At 44.2% G+C, this 21,448-nt stretch overlaps 1 protein-coding gene across 2 annotated transcripts in view; it reads right to left on the bottom strand.

Moving 5' to 3' along the window:
- Nucleotides 1-21,448, bottom strand: part of RIMS2 (regulating synaptic membrane exocytosis 2) — a 1,859,827-nt gene that overhangs the window by 512,550 nt on the left and 1,325,829 nt on the right. The window contains exon 21 of one of the 2 annotated variants that reach the window (XM_086966100.1): nucleotides 19,977-20,084. The exons of the other annotated variant lie outside the window; for it this stretch is intronic. Coding sequence (XP_086822226.1) covers nucleotides 19,977-20,084 — 108 coding nt within the window. The remainder of the gene's footprint in view (nucleotides 1-19,976; nucleotides 20,085-21,448) is intronic. 2 annotated transcript variants of the gene reach the window in all.

Genomic DNA, 21,448 nt, shown 5'->3' with positions numbered 1-21,448 from the left:
TCAGCAACTGCGCGGACGAACTCGCCCCGCTGAGGACCCCGCCCAGCAGACCCGGCAGCAAGAAAGCCCCGTGGTTCACCGACGAACTCAAGAGCTCCAAGAAGAACTGCCGAGCCCTCGAGACAGTCTGGAGAAGGGAACCTACACCGGACAACAGGACCACCTTCAAGCTGGCCACCCGGAAGCACCACCAGCTGATCCGCGCCACCAAGAAAACTGCTTTCAAGGACCGGCTGGACAACAACGCACACAACTGCAAGGAACTCTTCAACATCGTGAAAGAGCTATCCAACCCCAGCGCAGGAAACAACAACATCACCCCATCGCAAGACCTCTGAAACTCCCTCGCCTCATACTTCCACAACAAGATCACGGACATACACAACAGCTTCAACAACCAACCAACGCACACCAAGACCGAACAACCACCCCCCACCACCACCCTCCACGCCTGGACCCCGATCAGCACCGAAGACACCATCCGCACGATGAACTCCATCCACTCCGGATCACCGACTGACCCCTGCCCTCACCACGTCTTCAACAAGGCTGACGCTGTCATCGCACCCCACCTGCGAGACATCATCAACACATCCTTCGACACCGCCACCTTCCCTGAGAGCTGGAAGCACGCCGAACTCAGCGCTCTTCTCAAGAAACCCACAGCGGACCCCACCGAACTCAAGAATTACCGCCCCATCTCGCTCCTCCCGTTTCCAGCCAAAGTCATCCAGAAGACCGTCAACAAGCAGATGGCCGCCTTCCTCGAGACGAATGGATCCCTCGACCCCTCACAGTCCGGCTTCCGAGCCAATCACAGCACCGAGACCGCCCTCATCGCCGCCACCGATGACATCCGAGCCCTGATGGACAACGGAGAAACAGCGGCCCTCATCCTCCTAGACCTCTCCGCGGCATTCAACACTGTCTGCCACCGCACCCTAGTACAGCGCCTCAGCAACGTCGGAATCCAGGACAAGGCGCTGGAGTGGATCATCTCCTTCCTCGACGGAAGAACACAGAGAGTCCGCCTACCACCGTACAAGTCAGAGGCCACCGAAGTCATCTGCGGCGTCCCTCAAGGATCCTCTCTGAGCCCCACCCTCTTCAACGTCTACATGAGCCCCCTCGCGGATATCGCACGCCAGCACAACCTCAACATAATCTCCTACGCCGACGACACCCAGCTGATCCTCTCCCTGACCAACGACCCCGCCGCCGCCAGAGCCAACCTGCACGAAGGGATGAAAGAGGTAGCCGAGTGGATGACGACCAGCCGCCTGAAACTGAACTCGGACAAGACGGAGGTCCTCATCCTGGGCTCCTCACCCTCCGCCTGGGACGACTCCTGGTGGCCTCCCGCCCTGGGCACCGCACCCAAACCGACAGACCATGCACGCAACCTGGGCTTCATCCTGGACTCCTCCCTCTCCATGACCAGGCAAGTCAACAGCGTCTCCTCGGCGTGCTTCAACATCCTACGCATGCTACGGAAGATCTTCTGGTGGATCCCCACCGAGACCAGGAAGACCGTCACCCAGGCCCTCGTCACCAGCCGACTGGACTACGGCAACGCCCTCTACGCCGGTACCACCGCCAAGCTCCAGAAGAGACTCCAGAGGATCCAGAACGCCTCAGCCAGACTCATCCTCGACATCCCACGAACCAGCCACATCTCCGGACATCTGAGAGACCTTCACTGGCTCCCCGTCAACAAAAGAATCACCTTCCGCCTCCTCACCCACGCACACAAAGCCCTACACGACCAAGGCCCGAGCTACCTCAACAGCCGAGTCAACTTCTACGCTCCCAAACGCCACCTCCGATCAGCCAACCATGCCCTCGCCGCCGTCCCCCGCATCCGAAGAGCGACTACAGGAGGAAGGTCCTTCTCCTACCTGGCCGCCAAGACCAGGAACTCCCTCCCGACCGACCTGCGCCTGACCCAAGACCACCTCTCCTTCAGGAAGAAGCTGAAGACCTGGCTGTTCGAGCAGTAGCGGCACCCCCCCCCACCCCCAGCACCTTGAGACCCTACGGGTATGTAGCGCGCTCTATAAATGTCATTGATTGACTGTTCCTAACTATTCAGCTATGGTATGTCAGTCTATAGTTAGTTATTGTACCACATAATAGGGCCACAATTAATCATGTAAAGTAACCAATGTTTAACCCTGAAACATGTTTTTTTTCCCCTCTCCACTGTTGTCCTTGCTCGCTTTCTTCATCATGGCTCTACCAATACAACCCTTCCAAAAACAATAATCACTTGCCTAGATGCACTGAACCTGCATCAGATTGTCTACAAATCCACACACATCGCCGTACATATCCTAGATGTAATTTTTGCTAATACTGAACTAGTTACCTTTCAAACTATAACTCCAGTCACATGATCAGACCACCACTTGCTTGCTTTCCAACATAAAGCAACACTAAGCGACTCACCTAAAACTACCTTACATCCATCCACCTATCGGCCTTGTAACAAACTCAATTTGGAAGACTTAGAAACACAACTAACATCCAGGACAAATCTGGAAACAATAAATTATGTTAAGAAACTATGTGAGTGGCTACAGGAAGCTTTCGACATCCTGATACCACTCAAAACCACACAACAGAACAAAAGAAAAAAAGCGCCTTGGAGAAACAGAGATAAAAACAATAAAACAACAAATTTGAAAGCTGCAACGTACCTGGCTCAAAACAAACGCCAACCAAGACAAACTTCACCTAGAGAAAACTAAGAGATTATACAAGTCAGCTATCAAAAAAGCTAAGAAAAGGTACTATTCAGAGAGAATCCAAAATGCTAACTGTACAAATAAAGAATTCTATAAAATACTCAATCAAATCTTGAGTAACATCCTGTTACTCAAGATTTCACAGTCAAACTGGCAAATCATTACACGGACAAAGCAGACACATTGGACTCATACTTAAACAGAAACAAAGCACCAGCACTAACCCTTGTACAAAACAACAATCCAAGAATACTCTAACCCAGCCTATCCGTTCCTTCCAACACATCTCACACGATAGATTTATGTACCTGGTCAAAGCAAGCAGGACTGCCGGCAGCCCTTCTGACCTGTGTCCACCACAAACTTTCATGACAATTCTTTAACAACCTCTGCTGCCACTCCAGTAAGAAGAATCATCAACGATTTAATATATCCAGAAGAACTCAAAAAGTCACACATACGCCCTTTACTGAAGAAAACAAATTTGCACTGCCTGAACCCTGACAACTACAGACCCATTACAAAGGGACCATTCCTGGGCAAACTTATAGAAAGAGCAGCGTTTATTGAAGACATACTTTCAGACTATCAAACAGGATTCCGTCCGGGAAGAGGCACTGAATCTGTCCTCCTTGCTATCTGGGATGAACTGAAGAATACAGTAGACCGCAACGGGTGACCACGCAGCTGCCTTTGACACAGTTGACCATGACACTCTGAAACAAAGACTCCATGAAGCTAGCATAGAATTTACAGCATATCCCTCTGTATATAAGCATTTATATTCACTATAGATATTTACCGATCATTGTGTATTGCTTAGTATAAACATGTAGAATAATTATGTTTTCATTTTTTTTTTTATTCAAGTACAATAACACTTGGAAAAAATATATATATATATATCTATATATATATATATATATATAAATATCTAAATCCGTTACTCTTCTATCCCTCCACTATCCTTTTCAATCAAAATAAATGTTCACTTTCTCAAATTTCATATTCCACTATAGTAAATCACCTCTAATCCTTTATGGGTTCTAGAGTTAGGTGCTACTCGCCAATAAAGTGCTGCAAAACTCCATCAGTTGTAGCAAGCAATATATAAATACAAACCTCTTTCCCTCCTCTATCCCACCGCCTATCCTTCTCAATCCAAATAACAGAATATTATATCCACCAATCAAATTACTTCATATTTCACTACACTAATTTTCAACACTAATCCTTTATGGGTTCCTGAGTAGCGTGCTACTCGCCAGAAAAGCGCTTCAACACCGATCTGGGGTAACAGGTGCTATATCACTTCAAAACTTTCTTCCCCTTCTATCCCGCCGCTATCTTCTCACTCAAAATAACTGACTAATAAACTTTCATATTTCACCATGCTAATTCATCACTAATCCTTTATGGGTTTCCGGAGTAGGGTTCTACTTGCCAAAAAAAGGCGCTTCAACACCCCATCAGTGGTAACAAGCACTATAGAAATACAAACCTTTTTTCCTCTTCTATCCTTCTTCTATCCTTCCGAATCCAAATAACTGAATAACCTATCCACCACTTAAATTACTTTCATATTTTACTATACAAATTCAACACTAATTCCTTTATGGGTCTGGAGTAGGGTTCTACTTGCCGAAAAAGAGCTTCTACACCTCGTCAGTGGTAGTAAACGCTATATAAATTCAATTACAATACAATTACAATACCTTCTATGAGCGCATAGGACCACCTGACTTTGGTAGGCCTTAATGCGTTTAAGATTGTCTATTCCCCTTAGAAACTAAGTCCTTTAAACACAATCTACTCAAACGTTGTCCTCAAACGCTTATCTCTGATACCCATTTCTGCTCGTTTAAGGGTTTAGTGGCTATAGCCTTATGTTCTACACATTCAGAAGAACCCAATGGAGAAGAGCCCTAACTGCTATGCAACGTTCCAAACCCTTGTGCAAAACACCTCATGGCTTCCAAATAGTCGTATTACCTTCTCCTGTACTCAATGCTGATCTGATCATTTCTCTCTATAATAATGGTAACGTCCTTATTCAAGCCTCCGACCTAAATCTTCATCGCTTTGACAATATCTTTAGGAAGATTAAAATCTCTTTTAACTCGATATCTAATCTACATCTTATGAGTTTACCCTCTACTGCGGAGCCTCTTGTTCTCTCTCTCCTTGCTTCCTCCCTGTCCACCTCCCCTTCACTCACTATGTTCCGGTTTGATACTTCCCCAGACACAGTGGATGAATGTTATACTTTCAAACCCTACCCTGTTAGCCTGGATTATCACATACAAGAAACACATTCGCAGTGCAAAATCAGATCACTTCAGGGCCCAGCTTGACAGCGCTAAAAACAGATCCAAGAAAAGGTTTGAAATCATCAAACAACAAGTATGTTGGCACTCATGACATAGTACCACAGTGAGAAGGATTTCTCAGCTCACTTCTCGGAAAAGGCAAGGAAAATTGAACTTGAACTGCAATGGGCTGCACCAAACCAGTGGTCCTTGAGTTCCCCTACATTGCGTGCACCTTAAGCAGAGATTGCATTTTCACACCCCATAGTCAGCTCTCCTAAAAAAACAACACTTTTTGGAATTATTTCCTGCTCCCAGATGATGCAGAGCTGGCATGGGGTTATCGGGCCCTGTTTTGAATTGGTTTGCTTCTTTATTGTATAACCGTACCCAAAGAATCAAAGTTAACCAATATCTTGCTGCTAGTCCACCGGTCACTATTTGAGTAGCTCAAGGTTGTGCACTGTCGCCCACACTCTTCAACCTTTTCATGGAACCTCTTTCCAATATTCGGAACGGCTCCAAAATTCGATACCATATATATGCTAATGACACGCAACTATATTTAAAGATCTCCTCTCCTGATGACATAAAAACTCTAAATGATGCACTTTGGAAAATGCACCAGTGGCTAACAAATAATCATATATTGTTAAATACCCTCAAAACAGAATTCCTTCTGATTCCCCCCCCCCATAACCACTCTGCTCCTTCCCAAGACTGGATCAAACAACTCTTTGCACTCACCTGCACCCCTCATGTTGTTGACTCTACTAGATCTTTAGGCATCACCCTGAACAAATACCTAAACATGCAAGCTCACATTATTGCCATTATTAGGATGCCAGTCATCTACAGCTCAACACCCTAAGGAAAGTCAAGCCATTCTTTCTTCCTGAAGACATCCAGTCAGCAGTCCAACCCCTGGTTATCTCACACTTGAAATACGGTTCGGTGACCCTAGCCGGCCCTTCTAAAGTCAGTTTGGCTCCTCTTAGAGAGACTCTTAAAGCATCAGCCAGATTCATTACGGGCTCCAGAAAACATGACCACATCACTCCGGTCTTAATTCAGCTTAACTGGCTATCCATTGAAGCAAGGATTTGTTTCAAGATAGCTTGCCTGATGCACAAAGCTATTCATGACAACACCCCCGTCTACCTACCAAAAAAACTTGAGCTATCAGGCTTGAGTCGGAAATTAAGAATCTTCAATAAGAAAAGAACTGCAACTGTGCCTTCTCTGGTCCTGCTCCTAGAATTAGGAACGCTTCCTCCCGAGATCAGATCCAACCCATCGACTACTTCTTTAAAAAAACATGTCAAGTGGGTAATACTGAATGACCATCTACAGCAATAGCCCTGATGTCATATTTAATCCATTTCCATCTCCAGCTTGACAATCTTTTTACCTGTCACTCTAAATTTGTTATGTTTCTCTTTAGGTCTTTTTTGATGTATTGGCTGCTGTAACTTTTTTAGATACTTCTTGTGTTCTATTTTGTACTGTACCCTTGTTTTAAACCTCTTGTCATGTACCCTCCGTTGTACAGCACTCCGGTACACTTTATAAAAAATATATTTTTAATAATTATAACAAACAACGGTTCAGATATCACTTTTAGCGCATTCTTGTTTCACAGTGATAATTTATATGGAACACATGAGTTACTCTCAATAAATAACAATTTCCGGGGTTAGATTGCTCTTGTATTTCAAACTTCTGATTCATCTGGGGACAATTGTGACAGTAAGTTGGTCAGTACACAAATCTCCCCTGTTTATTCGTTCCATTTGCCCTATATTTGCATCCACTTCCCCGGGCACCCCCTGGACTCCTATATTGTTTTCTCCCTAAACATGCACAAATCCATATCGTTTTCCCAGTCAGTCGCTGTCGGAACACCTTGTGCCCCCCATTTCCTTGCTATGTTTTGTTTGGCTACCATCTGACCTAGCGACACTCATGTTCTCTCTTTGCTACCCAAATCTGTTGGTTCCAATACATTTAGGAAAACATCTTTTTGCCTCTGCTACCAGCCTCTCATCCAGTACCGCCCCCATGCACCGGACAACATCACTCCAGTACCTGTTAATATGTGGGCATTCCCATATGATATTCAAAAACGTGCCCTCCCGGCCACACTGTCTTCTGCAACGAGAATCTTCTGTGTAGCCCATCCTGACCAACGCTGCCGCGTAACACGTATTCTATGCAATATTTTCAACTGCACCAATTTTCGTTTAGAGGAAATTGCTACTTCTTTTGGCGATGCCAGTGCTTCCAGCCAGTCCTCATCCTCCAGTCCCAACAAATCCCTCTCCCTTTTTCCACTGAGCTGTGGCACAGGATCAGTCGATCAATTTTGAGTAGATATGGGAAATTGCTTTTTTCTGCATATATCCATCAAGAAGCCTAACTTCAAGAGGTGATGCCTCAGGAGTGGTCTCTCACCTCGGGACCACTGTCTGCAAGGCATGTTGTACCTGTAAGTACTAGAATCTTTCTGTTTCCGCCATTTCGTGGTCTTGCTGTAGAGCCGCAAAGGGCACCACCTCCACCTTTTTCTATAGGTCGCCCACCCTAGATATTCCAATGGCGTCCCATTTACCAAAACCCCTCGTCCTCCAGAGGGAGTCCAGTTTTTCGGCATCCCACAGCATGGTAGCCAGTTTTATCGTCTTTGCCCAGCCCATAGCTCCTATGCGCCGTATACCACATCTGAACCGCCAGCTTTGTGGGACCTGTCAGACGAAATTTCAAGGCCCTGGTGTAATTACTCCCAGGTATGAGCCACCTATTTATAGCATATCCTGTATCATTCTGAGGTCGGTATATGCAATGGTTGATGGCAGCTAGTTGCGCTGCCCAGTAGTACTTTTTAATATTCGGCAACCCAATTCCCCCCATCATACCAGCCTTTTACTGGTTTTGAGAATGAAATTCGTGATGGGCTACTTCCCCAGAGCAAGTTCTTTATGCCCTTTCCATAGCTGCAAAATAAGACGCAGGGGCAGAGTAAGGTGAATTATGAAGGACATACAGGAAGCGAGGCAATGACATCATCTTGAAGAGCGCCGCTCTGCCTAGTAGCAATATTGGAAGAGTCTTCCAATGCTCCACATCGTGGCTTATCCGCTGTAATGGCGGCAGCAAATGTGACGTATAATACAATTTGGGATCTCTAGTGATGAACAGTCCAAAATATTTTAATCCAATTGTGGTTATCGCCACCTTACCGTCTTTGGGCGGGGCAGGTGGATTTCTGTTCAGTACAAATATAACAGATTTGGACTAATTAATGCTATAGCCGGAGTAAGTACCAAAATTAGTAAATATATTGAGAACCCTATGCAGCGATCTCTCTGGAGATGTCATGTACAGTAAGATGTCATCAGCATAGAGTGATTACGGTCTTCCCACTCCTCTGCCCAACGTTTTCCCCGAACTATAGGGTCCTTTCGGATCCAGTAAGCTAGGGGTTCTAACGTTAATGCAAATAAAAGCGGTGAGAAGGGGCAAACCTGTTGAGTCACCCTATGAAGATTGAAGGTGGCTGACTTTGTATTATTGACCACTACTTGTGCAAAAGGGGAAGCATATAGGAGTCTTATCCAGCTGATGAATTTGGGACCAAACACAAATTTTTCCAGGACGGCAAAAAGATACGCCCATTCAATGGGATCAAACACCATGGTAGCATCCAAGGACACCTCCACTGCATCTTCCTATATGGTATCCACCCTTCTGATACCCTTTTTGGGTCATGATCGTGCTTTATAAAACTTTTCAAATAAATAAATAAGGCAAAGTGACAGCCCATTACAAATATCAAAAGTTTTTTGCAGAATTACAAAGAACAAAAGTTCAATACAGTTGTAGATTTCAATGAGGCGTTTTATTTCACTACAATTATTCTACCTGGTTGGCAATCTGCACAAGTGAGCATGACAAAAATATGGATTAGCCACTTTTATTTCTCCACTAGAAAGAATACTTTCCTTGAGGAGAAATCCCTCTCTCTACAACAACAGCAAATATGTTTGCATATGGGAATTTTCACACCTAAGTTCATGCTTAGTCCTATAAACATCCACGCAAAGATGAAATTGTGGTAAATGGGCATAAAACAATTAGATACCTCTCACTTGCCCTTTCCTTTGGAGCACCCATTTAGGCACCCATACTCCTAACTTCTTACAACAGATAATTTGACATTGATGTAAATTGCCTACACTAATGTTACTCAGCATTAGAAAAATATAGAAATTATGATTTCAGAATTTGTTAACGTAAACATAGTATATTTGATTACTGTGGTAGGAACATACAGCTTACATATATATTTTCTAAACTAATGTACAGGCATGTTTAGTATAAGAAGATCCTTTCCCCGAAAAAAGTAGAGGGGTTTGGCTAAACAAGAATCAAAAGAGAGCATTTAAAAGATAAAGGCTGCTGAGTGACATTGGTGATGGAACTGTGGAGCACGAGCACAAGATCAACTGACGAAGAAAAAGGGAATTTGGATTGAGAGAAACAATACATTTAGCTAAGGAGACGTGAGGTCGTCCAAATACTGACATAGATAGGTGTGTAACATTTTGCAATTATTTGTGAAGTGTATAAAATAAAACAGAGCCCAAAACTGGAAAATCTGAGGTGGAAATGAGTGACACTTGGTGGAAGCCTGTGGCTGAGGAAGATGTCTGGAGGGACCCGGTTGATGAGCCACAATTATGGTGTCTGATAGAATCAGAAAGAAGGAACCGGCACAATTCCAAAGTGTCCGATCAGCATTCTCGAGATCAACACACTCTTAATCTTAACCCTACAGCAATTAGATCGTAGGTTAAAAACTGTATGAGCAACCACACTGAAAGAAGCTAACCTGCTCAGAAAAAAAGACGCATAGCCAGGTGCGGATGACGCACAGTAGAGCTATCATCTTGAAATGTACTGTTATCACTCTGCCAAGGTAATTTATACTGTAACTCTCTGGAAGAGGCAGGGTGGACAAATGACTTTATTTCCATCGCCCTCGAAAGTATTTATATATATGAGGCAATAATACTAGGGGATCAGCTAATAAGCTTAATAAGAAGGCGATACTCTCAGCAAAAAAAGTCCTGAGATGAGAAAAGATGGGAGGACCTAAAAGAAGCATGTAAGGAGAGTAACATGCAAAACTTCTGGGGCTTGGTAAAATGGGGCACGGATGGCCCAGGGCAAGCTCCCCAAAATCACATGGGCCCACTAACATGGGTAGAGTTTTTCTCGGACCAATATACAGACAATGACAACATGGGCTATGATCCCATTTGGGTTTATTTTAATCCAACTGACACTGTTTTTAATCTAGTTGACCTAACAGCTGCATTGAGCTCTATTACCACCGGGAGAGCCCCAGCATTGACAAAGTGCCCGCTGACATCTTACTTCAGAAAAAGGCCAATTGGAGCCAGTATGATCATGTTTTTAGCAAATGAAATTGCTCATGGAGGCCCGATCCTGGACACCTGGCCAGGGGCGGAGATTATCCCGATTTACAAAAAAGGAGATACATCCTTACCCAGAAATTACAGGCTGATAAGCCTAATAGATTCAATCCAGAAAGTCATAGCTTGTCTTGTTCTAGTAAAAATTCAAGCCTGGATTGATGAAAACGATATCCTGAGCCCCCTCCAGGCAGGTTATCGGGCACATTTGAGAACTATTGACCAAGCTTTTCGTTTCATTTTAATCTACTGGCGGACTGTGATTCTAGGAAAAAGCAGTATTTATGCAGCCTTTGTTGACCTTAAGTCTACCTTTGGCCTAGTCTCACGGCCCAAACTATGGAGGGTATTGCAGGAGCTTGGGCTGCCCCCTGATCACTCTTTTTAATAGTTCACCTCCATGGAAAATAAATTGCACTAATTCGCAGGGGGGTTCATAGAAATAAAATCGATCGATTCCCAGTCAAGAAGGGAGTACACCAGGGCTGTGTCCTGGTGTCCACATTGTTCTTACTTTTTATTAATGGCATCGTCAGTTTTCTCTGCCACCTTCCCACAGTTGTAGCTGGGAAAAAAATTCCTATATTAATGTTTGCAGATGACACGCTCATATTGTTCAAAACATCAAGTGGGTTAAAGCGTGCGCTGCAGCATTTTGAAGAATTTTGCACACTGCATGGTCTAAAAGTCAACACAGCAAAAAACAAGTTTATGGCTTTCAACCAACACAGGTCACTTAAGGGGCAATGGAGCGACAACTATTGGAGCAGGTTGACACATTCACCTATTCAGGTATCACCATTGACACAAAGGACTTAAAACATAGACAACTGGCCGGTGTAATGATAAAGGAGTTCAAAACATCATTGACTAAGCCTCTAACTACAGTACTGCAAACATATAGCTCCAAAATACTGTATGGCACCGAGTTATGGGGCTTCGAAAATTTGAATCCTCTAGCTGTATCGGAGTATACGTTTTTTGGCGGGGTTACACGTTTGCCCCAAAGCTCTCCCATGCTCCCCTTGCGCTACGACTTGGGTAGGAAGGCCATAGATGACTTAGCAAGACTGCGTCCCATCATATACTGGTGCAGGATCTGGTCCATACCAGAACTGGCCACCTTTGATGAAGGTCTTAAAGACCTAATGGAGGCTGATCACCTCCATAAAATCAGCTGACTGCGAGACATTAGAACTACCCTAACTAGTATGGGCATGTCATCGCTGTCGACCGATCCTAGCAGAACAGAGTTTCCATCTAAGAATCTGATCAAGCAAAGATACTGGGAACTGATCACACTGCAAGCCAATAGAGTAAGTTATGCTGCCTCATTGTCGGGAAAGTTCTTGCAAATAAAATCAAGGCCTTACGTTGAGGACTACTGGGACATCATTAGTAAGCCATTTGACTGTAAATTGTATTTCCAGTTTAGAGTAGGTTGTTTACCTGTGAAGGTCTTCACAGCCTTATGGTCTACCGCAGCCGATGATAAGGGTCTAATTTGCACTAACGTGGAAGAAACATATGCACATGTGTTATTTGTCTGCCCTGCATATGCTGCACCAGGCAAAGCTTGGCTGGTACCGATCTGCAGGAACATAGGTACACACCAGTCGAGTGTAGCAATGCGTATACTCCATTGTATGCGGTTCCAATGGCAAAGTTCTTGGGATGGACATGGACAATCAGAATTAAACTCCTAGCAGCAAAACGGACCATGTAGGCATTTGATATTCTAGCTGTGACTTGTAAATTGTTTATTGCTCTACACCATTAATTCCTATTAACAATATATGTACAAGCTTTTAACGTTTTTAACCCATTTTTAGAACAAATACTTTAATTGTATTAATCCACTTTTAAAACTTGTGATTTATGGTTTTATTGTGATAGGCTTTTATGGCATTCACTGTCAAATAAAGCTAGAGTTGATTGGTTGATATATATATATATAATATATATATATATATATATATATATATATATATATATATATATATATATATATATATATATATATATATATATATGTATATATATTTATATATATAGAGAGAGATAGTATTTGTTTAAATAAACATGTCACTCACTGCATGCACAGACCTCTTGCTCGCCATTCAACCCTGCTCCAGTCCAATCCCTATGTATAAATCACCTAACATTAACAGGGAAGGTAATCAACAAGGTTATCTTCTTTTGATGAGAAACTAAAGACTGTAGATATTGGTAATGGGATATCGTTTAGAGCATTAAAGGTGAATATAGCACTGACTAGCGTAAACAAACCTTCAGATAAACGTGCTAAAGAAGGGGAGCTCCAAAACAAACAATGTTTGCAAAAAGGTATCTGAAGTCAGCTAGATGGCTGTATTCTGTCTTTGCTTCAGAGGTGCATACAAGAATACTCTCTGGTAGAAGCACAAGTGGATTTTATGCAACGGAACAACAAAACCCTGCTCTTTTGGCCATCACCTGATTCCAAAACGCAAGACTTTGCATTGTGCATGAAATCACTGCTACCACATGTCTTTCATCCATCTCGAACAACATCTCTTGCAGCATGAGAATTTTTAACTCTCGAGGAAAGTGACCCAGCACATTAGATCTGGCCTAGTTATAAGGGCATGCTTTTGAATATGAGTTCGAGCGATTCGCAGCCCAATCCAGAATCAGGGCCTGATTCATAAAGGTAAACTTAGACTTTGGTGCAGTACGTTTGCTCTATTTTTTGCTATTCACAAACTCCAATTTAATAGTAATACAATGATTGTGGAGACCTGTTCTACCGATCTTTTTATGTGCAGAGTCCCCCTCCAAACCCCCCACCCCAACCCGGACTGCGGAACCTCTGCAGTTGTAAACATACTGTTTAATCTGAGTTTATGATACCAAAAAAACCCTTTTGCAAAAGGTTAAGTTTACCTTTGTGTATCAGCCCATCTGTGTCCAATATTTCTGGTGCACCTTGGTACTTGAAAGCTCATGGTTTTAGGTCCTTAAGCGATATCAGCCATACAACATTTGCACACTTCTTAAATGAGCACCAACATGCATTAAGACTTAACCAAGGGTCAAAGACAGTGTTCCTTCTTAAACACTAACCAAGCACAACTCTCCATATTTCGTACACAAGCCAGCATTCGCCAATCCCAAAGTACCACATTAGCCTCTTGTTAGCACAACATCAAAACGCATATCACAAGCAATCTACCCATGCATCATTACATCCATAAAGCTCAAATTAAGTCCTGCTATCATTCTTTTCTACACTGTGCTCCCATAAGTAGAAGGGTCTTTGCTTCGGGTATTGCTTCAAGGTGATTGTTAACTTTCTTTAGGTGTCTAATGTTAACCATCTAATACAAAATCATAAAGATACCATGATAAAAATAAATTCTACCAGGCTGGGAAGTCAAGCTCGGCAAATAATTAGAAATAAAGTGAGAAGGTACAGAGTGCTTATGGGGGAGAATATGGAGGTGTTGTATATGTAATTGGGAATTATGGTGAGCCTTTTTCAGACCGATGATGTCAAACCCAGAGGAGACCGGTCATGTGTGACCTGCTTGTTGATGAATATTATTTACAACAAGGGGTGGTGAGGGACAGAGTCTCTGAAATAAGCAGAAAGCTCTCACCCAGTCAAGAGATCAGGGCTAGATCCAACACCGTTTTTTAGCTCACTGCACCATCCCAGTTTCAGAACCTGGCTGTATGCAAATTAGTCTGTTCCTGTCCCAGTGCATGATGGGAACAGGGCAAACCAAACTACAAAAGCCAATTCTTACACTGGGAAGGAAACAAGCTCCCGGGGACCGGTTTCTGGCATTACAGCCGTCTTCGGCCCGGTTTGCTTGAATCCTGATGGTGCAATGAGCAAGGGTCTCACATCTGAGAATACCCTTCCACGCTTAGGGTGGACAAAAATATTTACAACAAGGGGTGGTGAGGGACAGAGTCTCTGAAATAAGCAGAAAGCTCTCACCCAGTCAAGAGATCAGGGCTAGATCCAACACCGTTTTTTAGCTCACTGCACCATCCCAGTTTCAGAACCTGGCTGTATGCAAATTAGTCTGTTCCTGTCCCAGTGCATGATGGGAACAGGGCAAACCAAACTACAAAAGCCAATTCTTACACTGGGAAGGAAACAAGCTCCCGGGGACCGGTTTCTGGCATTACAGCCGTCTTCGGCCCGGTTTGCTTGAATCCTGATGGTGCAATGAGCAAGGGTCTCACATCTGAGAATACCCTTCCACGCTTAGGGTGGACAACAATATTTACAACAAGGGGTGGTGAGGGACAGAGTCTCTGAAATAAGCAGAAAGCTCTCACCCAGTCAAGAGATCAGGGCTAGATCCAACACCGTTTTTTAGCTCACTGCACCATCCCAGTTTCAGAACCTGGCTGTATGCAAATTAGTCTGTTCCTGTCCCAGTGCATGATGGGAACAGGGCAAACCAAACTACAAAAGCCAATTCTTACACTGGGAAGGAAACAAGCTCCCGGGGACCGGTTTCTGGCATTACAGCCGTCTTCGGCCCGGTTTGCTTGAATCCTGATGGTGCAATGAGCAAGGGTGTCACATCAGAGAATACCCTTCCACGCTTAGGGTGGACAAAAATATTTACAACAAGGGGTGGTGAGGGACAGAGTCTCTGAAATAAGCAGAAAGCTCTCACCCAGTCAAGAGATCAGGACTAGATCCAACACCGTTTTTTAGCTCACTGCACCATCCCAGTTTCAGAACCTGTCTGTATGCAAATTAGTCTGTTCCTGTCCCAGTGCATGATGGGAACAGGGCAAACCAAACTACAAAAGCCAATTCTTACACTGGGAAGGAAACAAGCTCCCGGGGACCGGTTTCTGGCATTACAGCCGTCTTCGGCCCGGTTTGCTTGAATCCTGATGGTGCAATGAGCAAGGATCTCACATCTGAGAATACCCTTCCACGCTTAGGGTGGACAAAATATTTACAACAAGGGGTGGTGAGGGACAGAGTCTCTGAAATAAGCAGAAAGCTCTCACCCAGTCAAGGGATCAGGGCTAGATCCAACACCGTTTTTTAGCTCACTGCACCATCCCAGTTTCAGAACCTGGCTGTATGCAAATTAGTCTGTTCCTGTCCCAGTGCATGATGGGAACAGGGCAAACCAAACTACAAAAGCCAATTCTTACACTGGGAAGGAAACAAGCTCCCGGGGACCGGTTTCTGGCATTACAGCCGTCTTCGGCCCGGTTTGCTTGAATCCTGATGGTGCAATGAGCAAGGGTCTCACATCTGAGAATACCCTTCCACGCTTAGGGTGGACAAAAATATTTACAACAAGGGGTGGTGAGGGACAGAGTCTCTGAAATAAGCAGAAAGCTCTCACCCAGTCAAGAGATCAGGGCTAGATCCAACACCGTTTTTTAGCTCACTGCACCATCCCAGTTTCAGAACCTGGCTGTATGCAAATTAGTCTGTTCCTGTCCCAGTGCATGATGGGAACAGGGCAAACCAAACTACAAAAGCCAATTCTTACACTGGGAAGGAAACAAGCTCCCGGGGACCGGTTTCTGGCATTACAGCCGTCTTCGGCCTGGTTTGCTTGAATCCTGATGGTGCAATGAGCAAGGGTCTCACATCTGAGAATACCCTTCCACGCTTAGGGTGGACAAAAATATTTACAACAAGGGGTGGTGAGGGACAGAGTCTCTGAAATAAGCAGAAAGCTCTCACCCAGTCAAGAGATCAGGGCTAGATCCAACACCGTTTTTTAGCTCACTGCACCATCCCAGTTTCAGAACCTGGCTGTATGCAAATTAGTCTGTTCCTGTCCCAGTGCATGATGGGAACAGGGCAAACCAAACTACAAAAGCCAATTCTTACACTGGGAAGGAAACAAGCTCCCGGGGACCGGTTTCTGGCATTACAGCCGTCTTCGGCCCGGTTTGCTTGAATCCTGATGGTGCAATGAGCAAGGGTCTCACATCTGAGAATACCCTTCCACGCTTAGGGTGGACAAAAATATTTACAACAAGGGGTGGTGAGGGACAGAGTCTCTGAAATAAGCAGAAAGCTCTCACCCAGTCAAGAGATCAGGGCTAGATCCAACACCGTTTTTTAGCTCACTGCACCATCCCAGTTTCAGAACCTGGCTGTATGCAAATTAGTCTGTTCCTGTCCCAGTGCATGATGGGAACAGGGCAAACCAAACTACAAAAGCCAATTCTTACACTGGGAAGGAAACAAGCTCCCGGGAACCGGTTTCTGGCATTACAGCCGTCTTCGGCCCGGTTTGCTTGAATCCTGATGGTGCAATGAGCAAGGGTCTCACATCTGAGAATACCCTTCCACGCTTAGGGTGGACAAAAATATTTACAACAAGGGGTGGTGAGGGACAGAGTCTCTGAAATAAGCAGAAAGCTCTCACCCAGTCAAGAGATCAGGACTAGATCCAACACCGTTTTTTAGCTCACTGCACCATCCCAGTTTCAGAACCTGGCTGTATGCAAATTAGTCTGTTCCTGTCCCAGTGCATGATGGGAACAGGGCAAACCAAACTACAAAAGCCAATTCTTACACTGGGAAGGAAACAAGCTCCCGGGGACCGGTTTCTGGCATTACAGCCGTCTTCGGCCCGGTTTGCTTGAATCCTGATGGTGCAATGAGCAAGGGTCTCACATCTGAGAATACCCTTCCACGCTTAGGGTGGACAAAAATATTTACAACAAGGGGTGGTGAGGGACAGAGTCTCTGAAATAAGCAGAAGCTTGATGAATATTGGTATTTTCTCCTGCCATCAAGACCTCCAAAGGACTCCATTTACTGGTTATACATCACGAGACAGAGGCTGGAGCCTTGGAGATATTGCATATTTCAAAGATATGTTCAGATCTAGAAGAGTTCGTCCTTTATGATGAGGGTTCTGTTCTTCTGGGAGGATGTGAACCATTGCATGACGGTGCTGTCAAAGTCCATCCTGGCGGCAACTATGTTGAAAGGGGATTGATGGTTGGTAGTATGAAAGATTTACAAGCAATTAAACAGAATGAGAAGACTGAGCTTGCTTGCTTCGTGGCTGGAGAAGCATCATGAAGCAACCAAATGGTTGCTGGTTGTGTACCACATTGAGTCCTAAATCCAGACGGGTTGTTATGAAAGAGGCCTATGCTCTTGAGCGCCTCATGTAGCTGACTTTAACAATGACCTTCCCTAGGAATTGTACTTGAACGAAAACATGCTTGATCCTGTCAATGTGTTGCAGGGTTGACAGGGAAGGCTGGTCATTATGGAAATTACAAAATCTAGGGTATTGCCATTGGTGTGTGTCAACTGATTCACAAGTGAAGAGATATTGGCCAGTAGGTCACAAAAGGAACCCCTCATGATCTTGTATGATGCATTATGTCGGAGGTGGAATTGGCAGAGAAAGATGTTGCTAGTGTACCTAGTCGATGATGCAGTGATGGAGTATGATATGATTTAAAGGTTTGTAGGAGCTAGCCAGTGGACCATGTGAATGGAGACGGTCTACACTGGTGACAATGGGAAGTAGCAAGAGAGAAGTCTGACTGCCGATGTGGAGACCAACACTAAAAACATCAGTGGATAAACAAAAGACGTCCTCCTGTTCTTTTTCACAGATCAATGTACTGGATACTGAGAAATTGTGCAGTGGTAGGAGAGCTGTGTTTTAGTAACTGGCATTGGGACTATCAGTAATCATGAGGTCTGAAATGCCTGCTGTGTTATGTATAGGAGAGCAAAGTTTTGCTTCATGATGGAGTGAGCCGAGGGGAGTGCTGATAAGGTTGCTTCTTTAGGATGCATATGGATTGAATGAGCGATTGCCCTTTGTATGTGCTGGAAATGGCGAGGATAGTATATGGTAAATACGGTAGGATGCACATGGTGTTTTGATGGTGTAAGGTACAGGGCTTCTGGTTCTTGCATTCCCGTGCAGACACTTATCATTGTTCACATTTGCTTGTAGAAACCTAAGTGCAGATACTATGTGGAATTTCCAAAATAAGGAGAGGTGGGGGGAAAAACAGGATGCATAGGGATTAGGTATTTTCGATGAGGCATGGTGGGCTGCATGACTTCTGCAACACAGTGGTATCTAGTATGTGTTGAGGGGAGGTGGGTGGGCACCTTCTTTGAATGCTAGCTGACAGGGGAAAACAAGTGCACACAGTGATTGGCTGGCAAAGGGGAAACGCGTCAATTTACATGATGTTGGCAATACAGTGATGCCTGGGGTCACTAAGGGGTGGTGGGCAGTCTCCTAGTTGTGAGTGCTGCACTGAGGCTAAAACCCAGAATCCGAGGTGATTGGCTGGCTAAGGATTGAAGCTGCAGGTCACATGCCCATGGCTTATGTTTATTTTTATTTATAAAGTTTTATATACTGCGAACAAGATCCTGAAGGATATCAGAGCGCTTTACAATAAATTGGTATAGAGGACAACATGAAATAAACATAGCAATTGAGAAAAGGAGAAGAAAAAAAGAAGCTAAAACAGTAAACAAAGGAACAAATATAAGGTATAATATTATGCAGAGGGTACATCTGTGACTGTTAGTTGTGCCATGGGGCGAGGAACAAAGAGATAGATGCCTTAAAGGTGCACCATCCCCTTATGGCAAGAATTTGCTCATTAAGATTTTTTTGGCTTCAACTTTGAAGGCTGTCGTCAAGGAGAGTATACGTACATCCGGAGGAAGAGAGTGCCATATTCCACTGGCTCCTTTTAAAGTGTATACGATTATTCTGAGGTGAGGGTAATATTAATATTGGATGTTTTGGATGCACTGAGGACATCTGGGCATACTTCTTCTTTAGATCACTGTTCTGTGGGTGGAAGATAAGGAGCAGAGTGATGGCTAGCTCAAAACAGCGGCAGACATTGAAACCTAGACCGCGGTGCATTGTGTGCAGATTGCAGACGATAAGAGGTTGGGTTATTTCTTCATTTGCATAGGGTCCTGTGATGGAAGTTTAGGGGAAAGGTAGTGGATCGCCCGACCTCAGACGCATAGTGGTGTCTGGGACCTGGTTAGGGCAATGGCAGCACTTTGTTACCCTCACTGAGTTCATATGCGATCTAAGCTCATTGATGTCCATTTTGAGATTCCACCGTGTGAAGGTTGCCAACGTGTTCCTACGGTTACACATATCGATATAACAGAATAATCATAGGAATATTTCAAGTAAAACAAATAGTTCATACGTCAGGCTTATTAGTGGATAAAACTATATACACATTGGTGGATACTCTTGATTGATTATACAGCCAAAATTCTTCTACAAATTAAACAGGTGACTCACAACAACTATAAGATGTTATTATTCTACTCATATAATAACCAGCTAACGTGCGGATATGTTTTGCAAGGAATGGGATCATAATAATGCAAGGCACAACATGAATACCTCTCAAGATCATTGTAAGCACCCTCAGAATAGGTACGGCACATCTTACGGGAACGCAGTAATCTGATTGCATCTTCACAAAAGATAGGATACATGGGAGGATCCCTGCTGCCAAAAAATTGTCAAAACATGTTGAACATGCAATGTACAGGCATAGCTTCTAGGATACAAGATCACTGCAAACAGACTAGCACGCACAAAAATACTGGACCTAGCAATAAAGCAAACATTGTAAGGGGCAAATAATGCAGAAAGGAGAGGTGTTTTAGTGCCTAGTGTCCAAACATTCCTTCTTATTAGCATCATACTCGTTCTGGAATGATGGAAATGTTGGAAACGTCATGAAGCAATATGATTTGTTTTTACAGGCAAATATCAAAGCCTCAAACAATTCAACTCGAATTTCACCTTTAAGCAAGAACAACTTGAGAAAGAGTGCTAAGCAGCAATTAAGCACCTCTAATTTCAAATGCATTGCTCCCTAGCATGTGTAAAAGTCATGACAAAATGAATTATTAAACAATGATCAAATAGGTGCAAACAGAATTGAACATAGAATAGAACAAAAACATACAAGATGCTCACAGATTTACAGATAAAATTAAGTGAGTACATGTTTTATAAAAATAACATTCACCTTGGCAATGTCATTCATTATGGGCAAATTATAATAATAACTACAAAGTAGGGGCAAAGAAAAGGCACAAGGAGAACAGTGCTACAAGTATTGCTCCATCTCTACATTCATTTTTTAAGGTGCTGCCACAGGTTCTGAACATTCACAGCAGTACCCCCTTGTGCCAGCTGGATACAGGCGCAATGTCGGATCCACCCGTAGATTTGCTGGGTTCTAGCACTAATGGAGGCCAGGTGGTTGTTCTGCCGGTTAGTTCTTCTCCTATGTCGGCCAACACGGCTCAACTGGAGGAGGGAACTGTGCAACAGGGGGGACTCTCACACAAACCCCAGTGCTAACTTCTGAGCCTCCTGTACAGGTCCCTGCCGTATCTGCTCTTGCGGGCTCTGCCACGACGGGGGGGGGGGGGGGACACACATGCAGGACTTCCTATAGAGTCCCTTCTTACATCAATCAGGGAGGAGATCAGAAATGGGCTCTTAGTCTCGGCAGAAAATCAATCCGAGATAAGGGACGCATGCGATGTCCTTGAGAAGAAGGTGGATCGGCTGCATGATAGAACGGAGGCATTGGAAGGGTCCGTAGATGCACTCAAGGCAAGTTTGGGATCAGCTGAGTTACAAATACAAACACTACGAAGGGAAGGGGATGCAGTTCGCGAGAAAGTTGAGTCCCTAGAAAATTATTCTAGGAGGAATAACCTCAGGCTTCTGAAGATCCCGGAAGGGAAAGAAGGGAACGACATGAAGACTTTTGTGGTGGCACTATTAAAGGGCACCCTAAACCTAGAGGAGTCCACATACTCCTTGGAGAAAGATATACAAAGGATTCATAG

The sequence above is a fragment of the Lissotriton vulgaris genome, chromosome 4_1 (genome assembly GCF_964263255.1).
Source record: "Lissotriton vulgaris chromosome 4_1, aLisVul1.2, whole genome shotgun sequence".
Lineage (NCBI taxonomy): Eukaryota > Metazoa > Chordata > Amphibia > Caudata > Salamandridae > Lissotriton > Lissotriton vulgaris.
The sequence above is the reverse complement of the archived record's forward strand: the minus strand, read 5'-3'. Positions and strand labels throughout refer to the sequence as shown.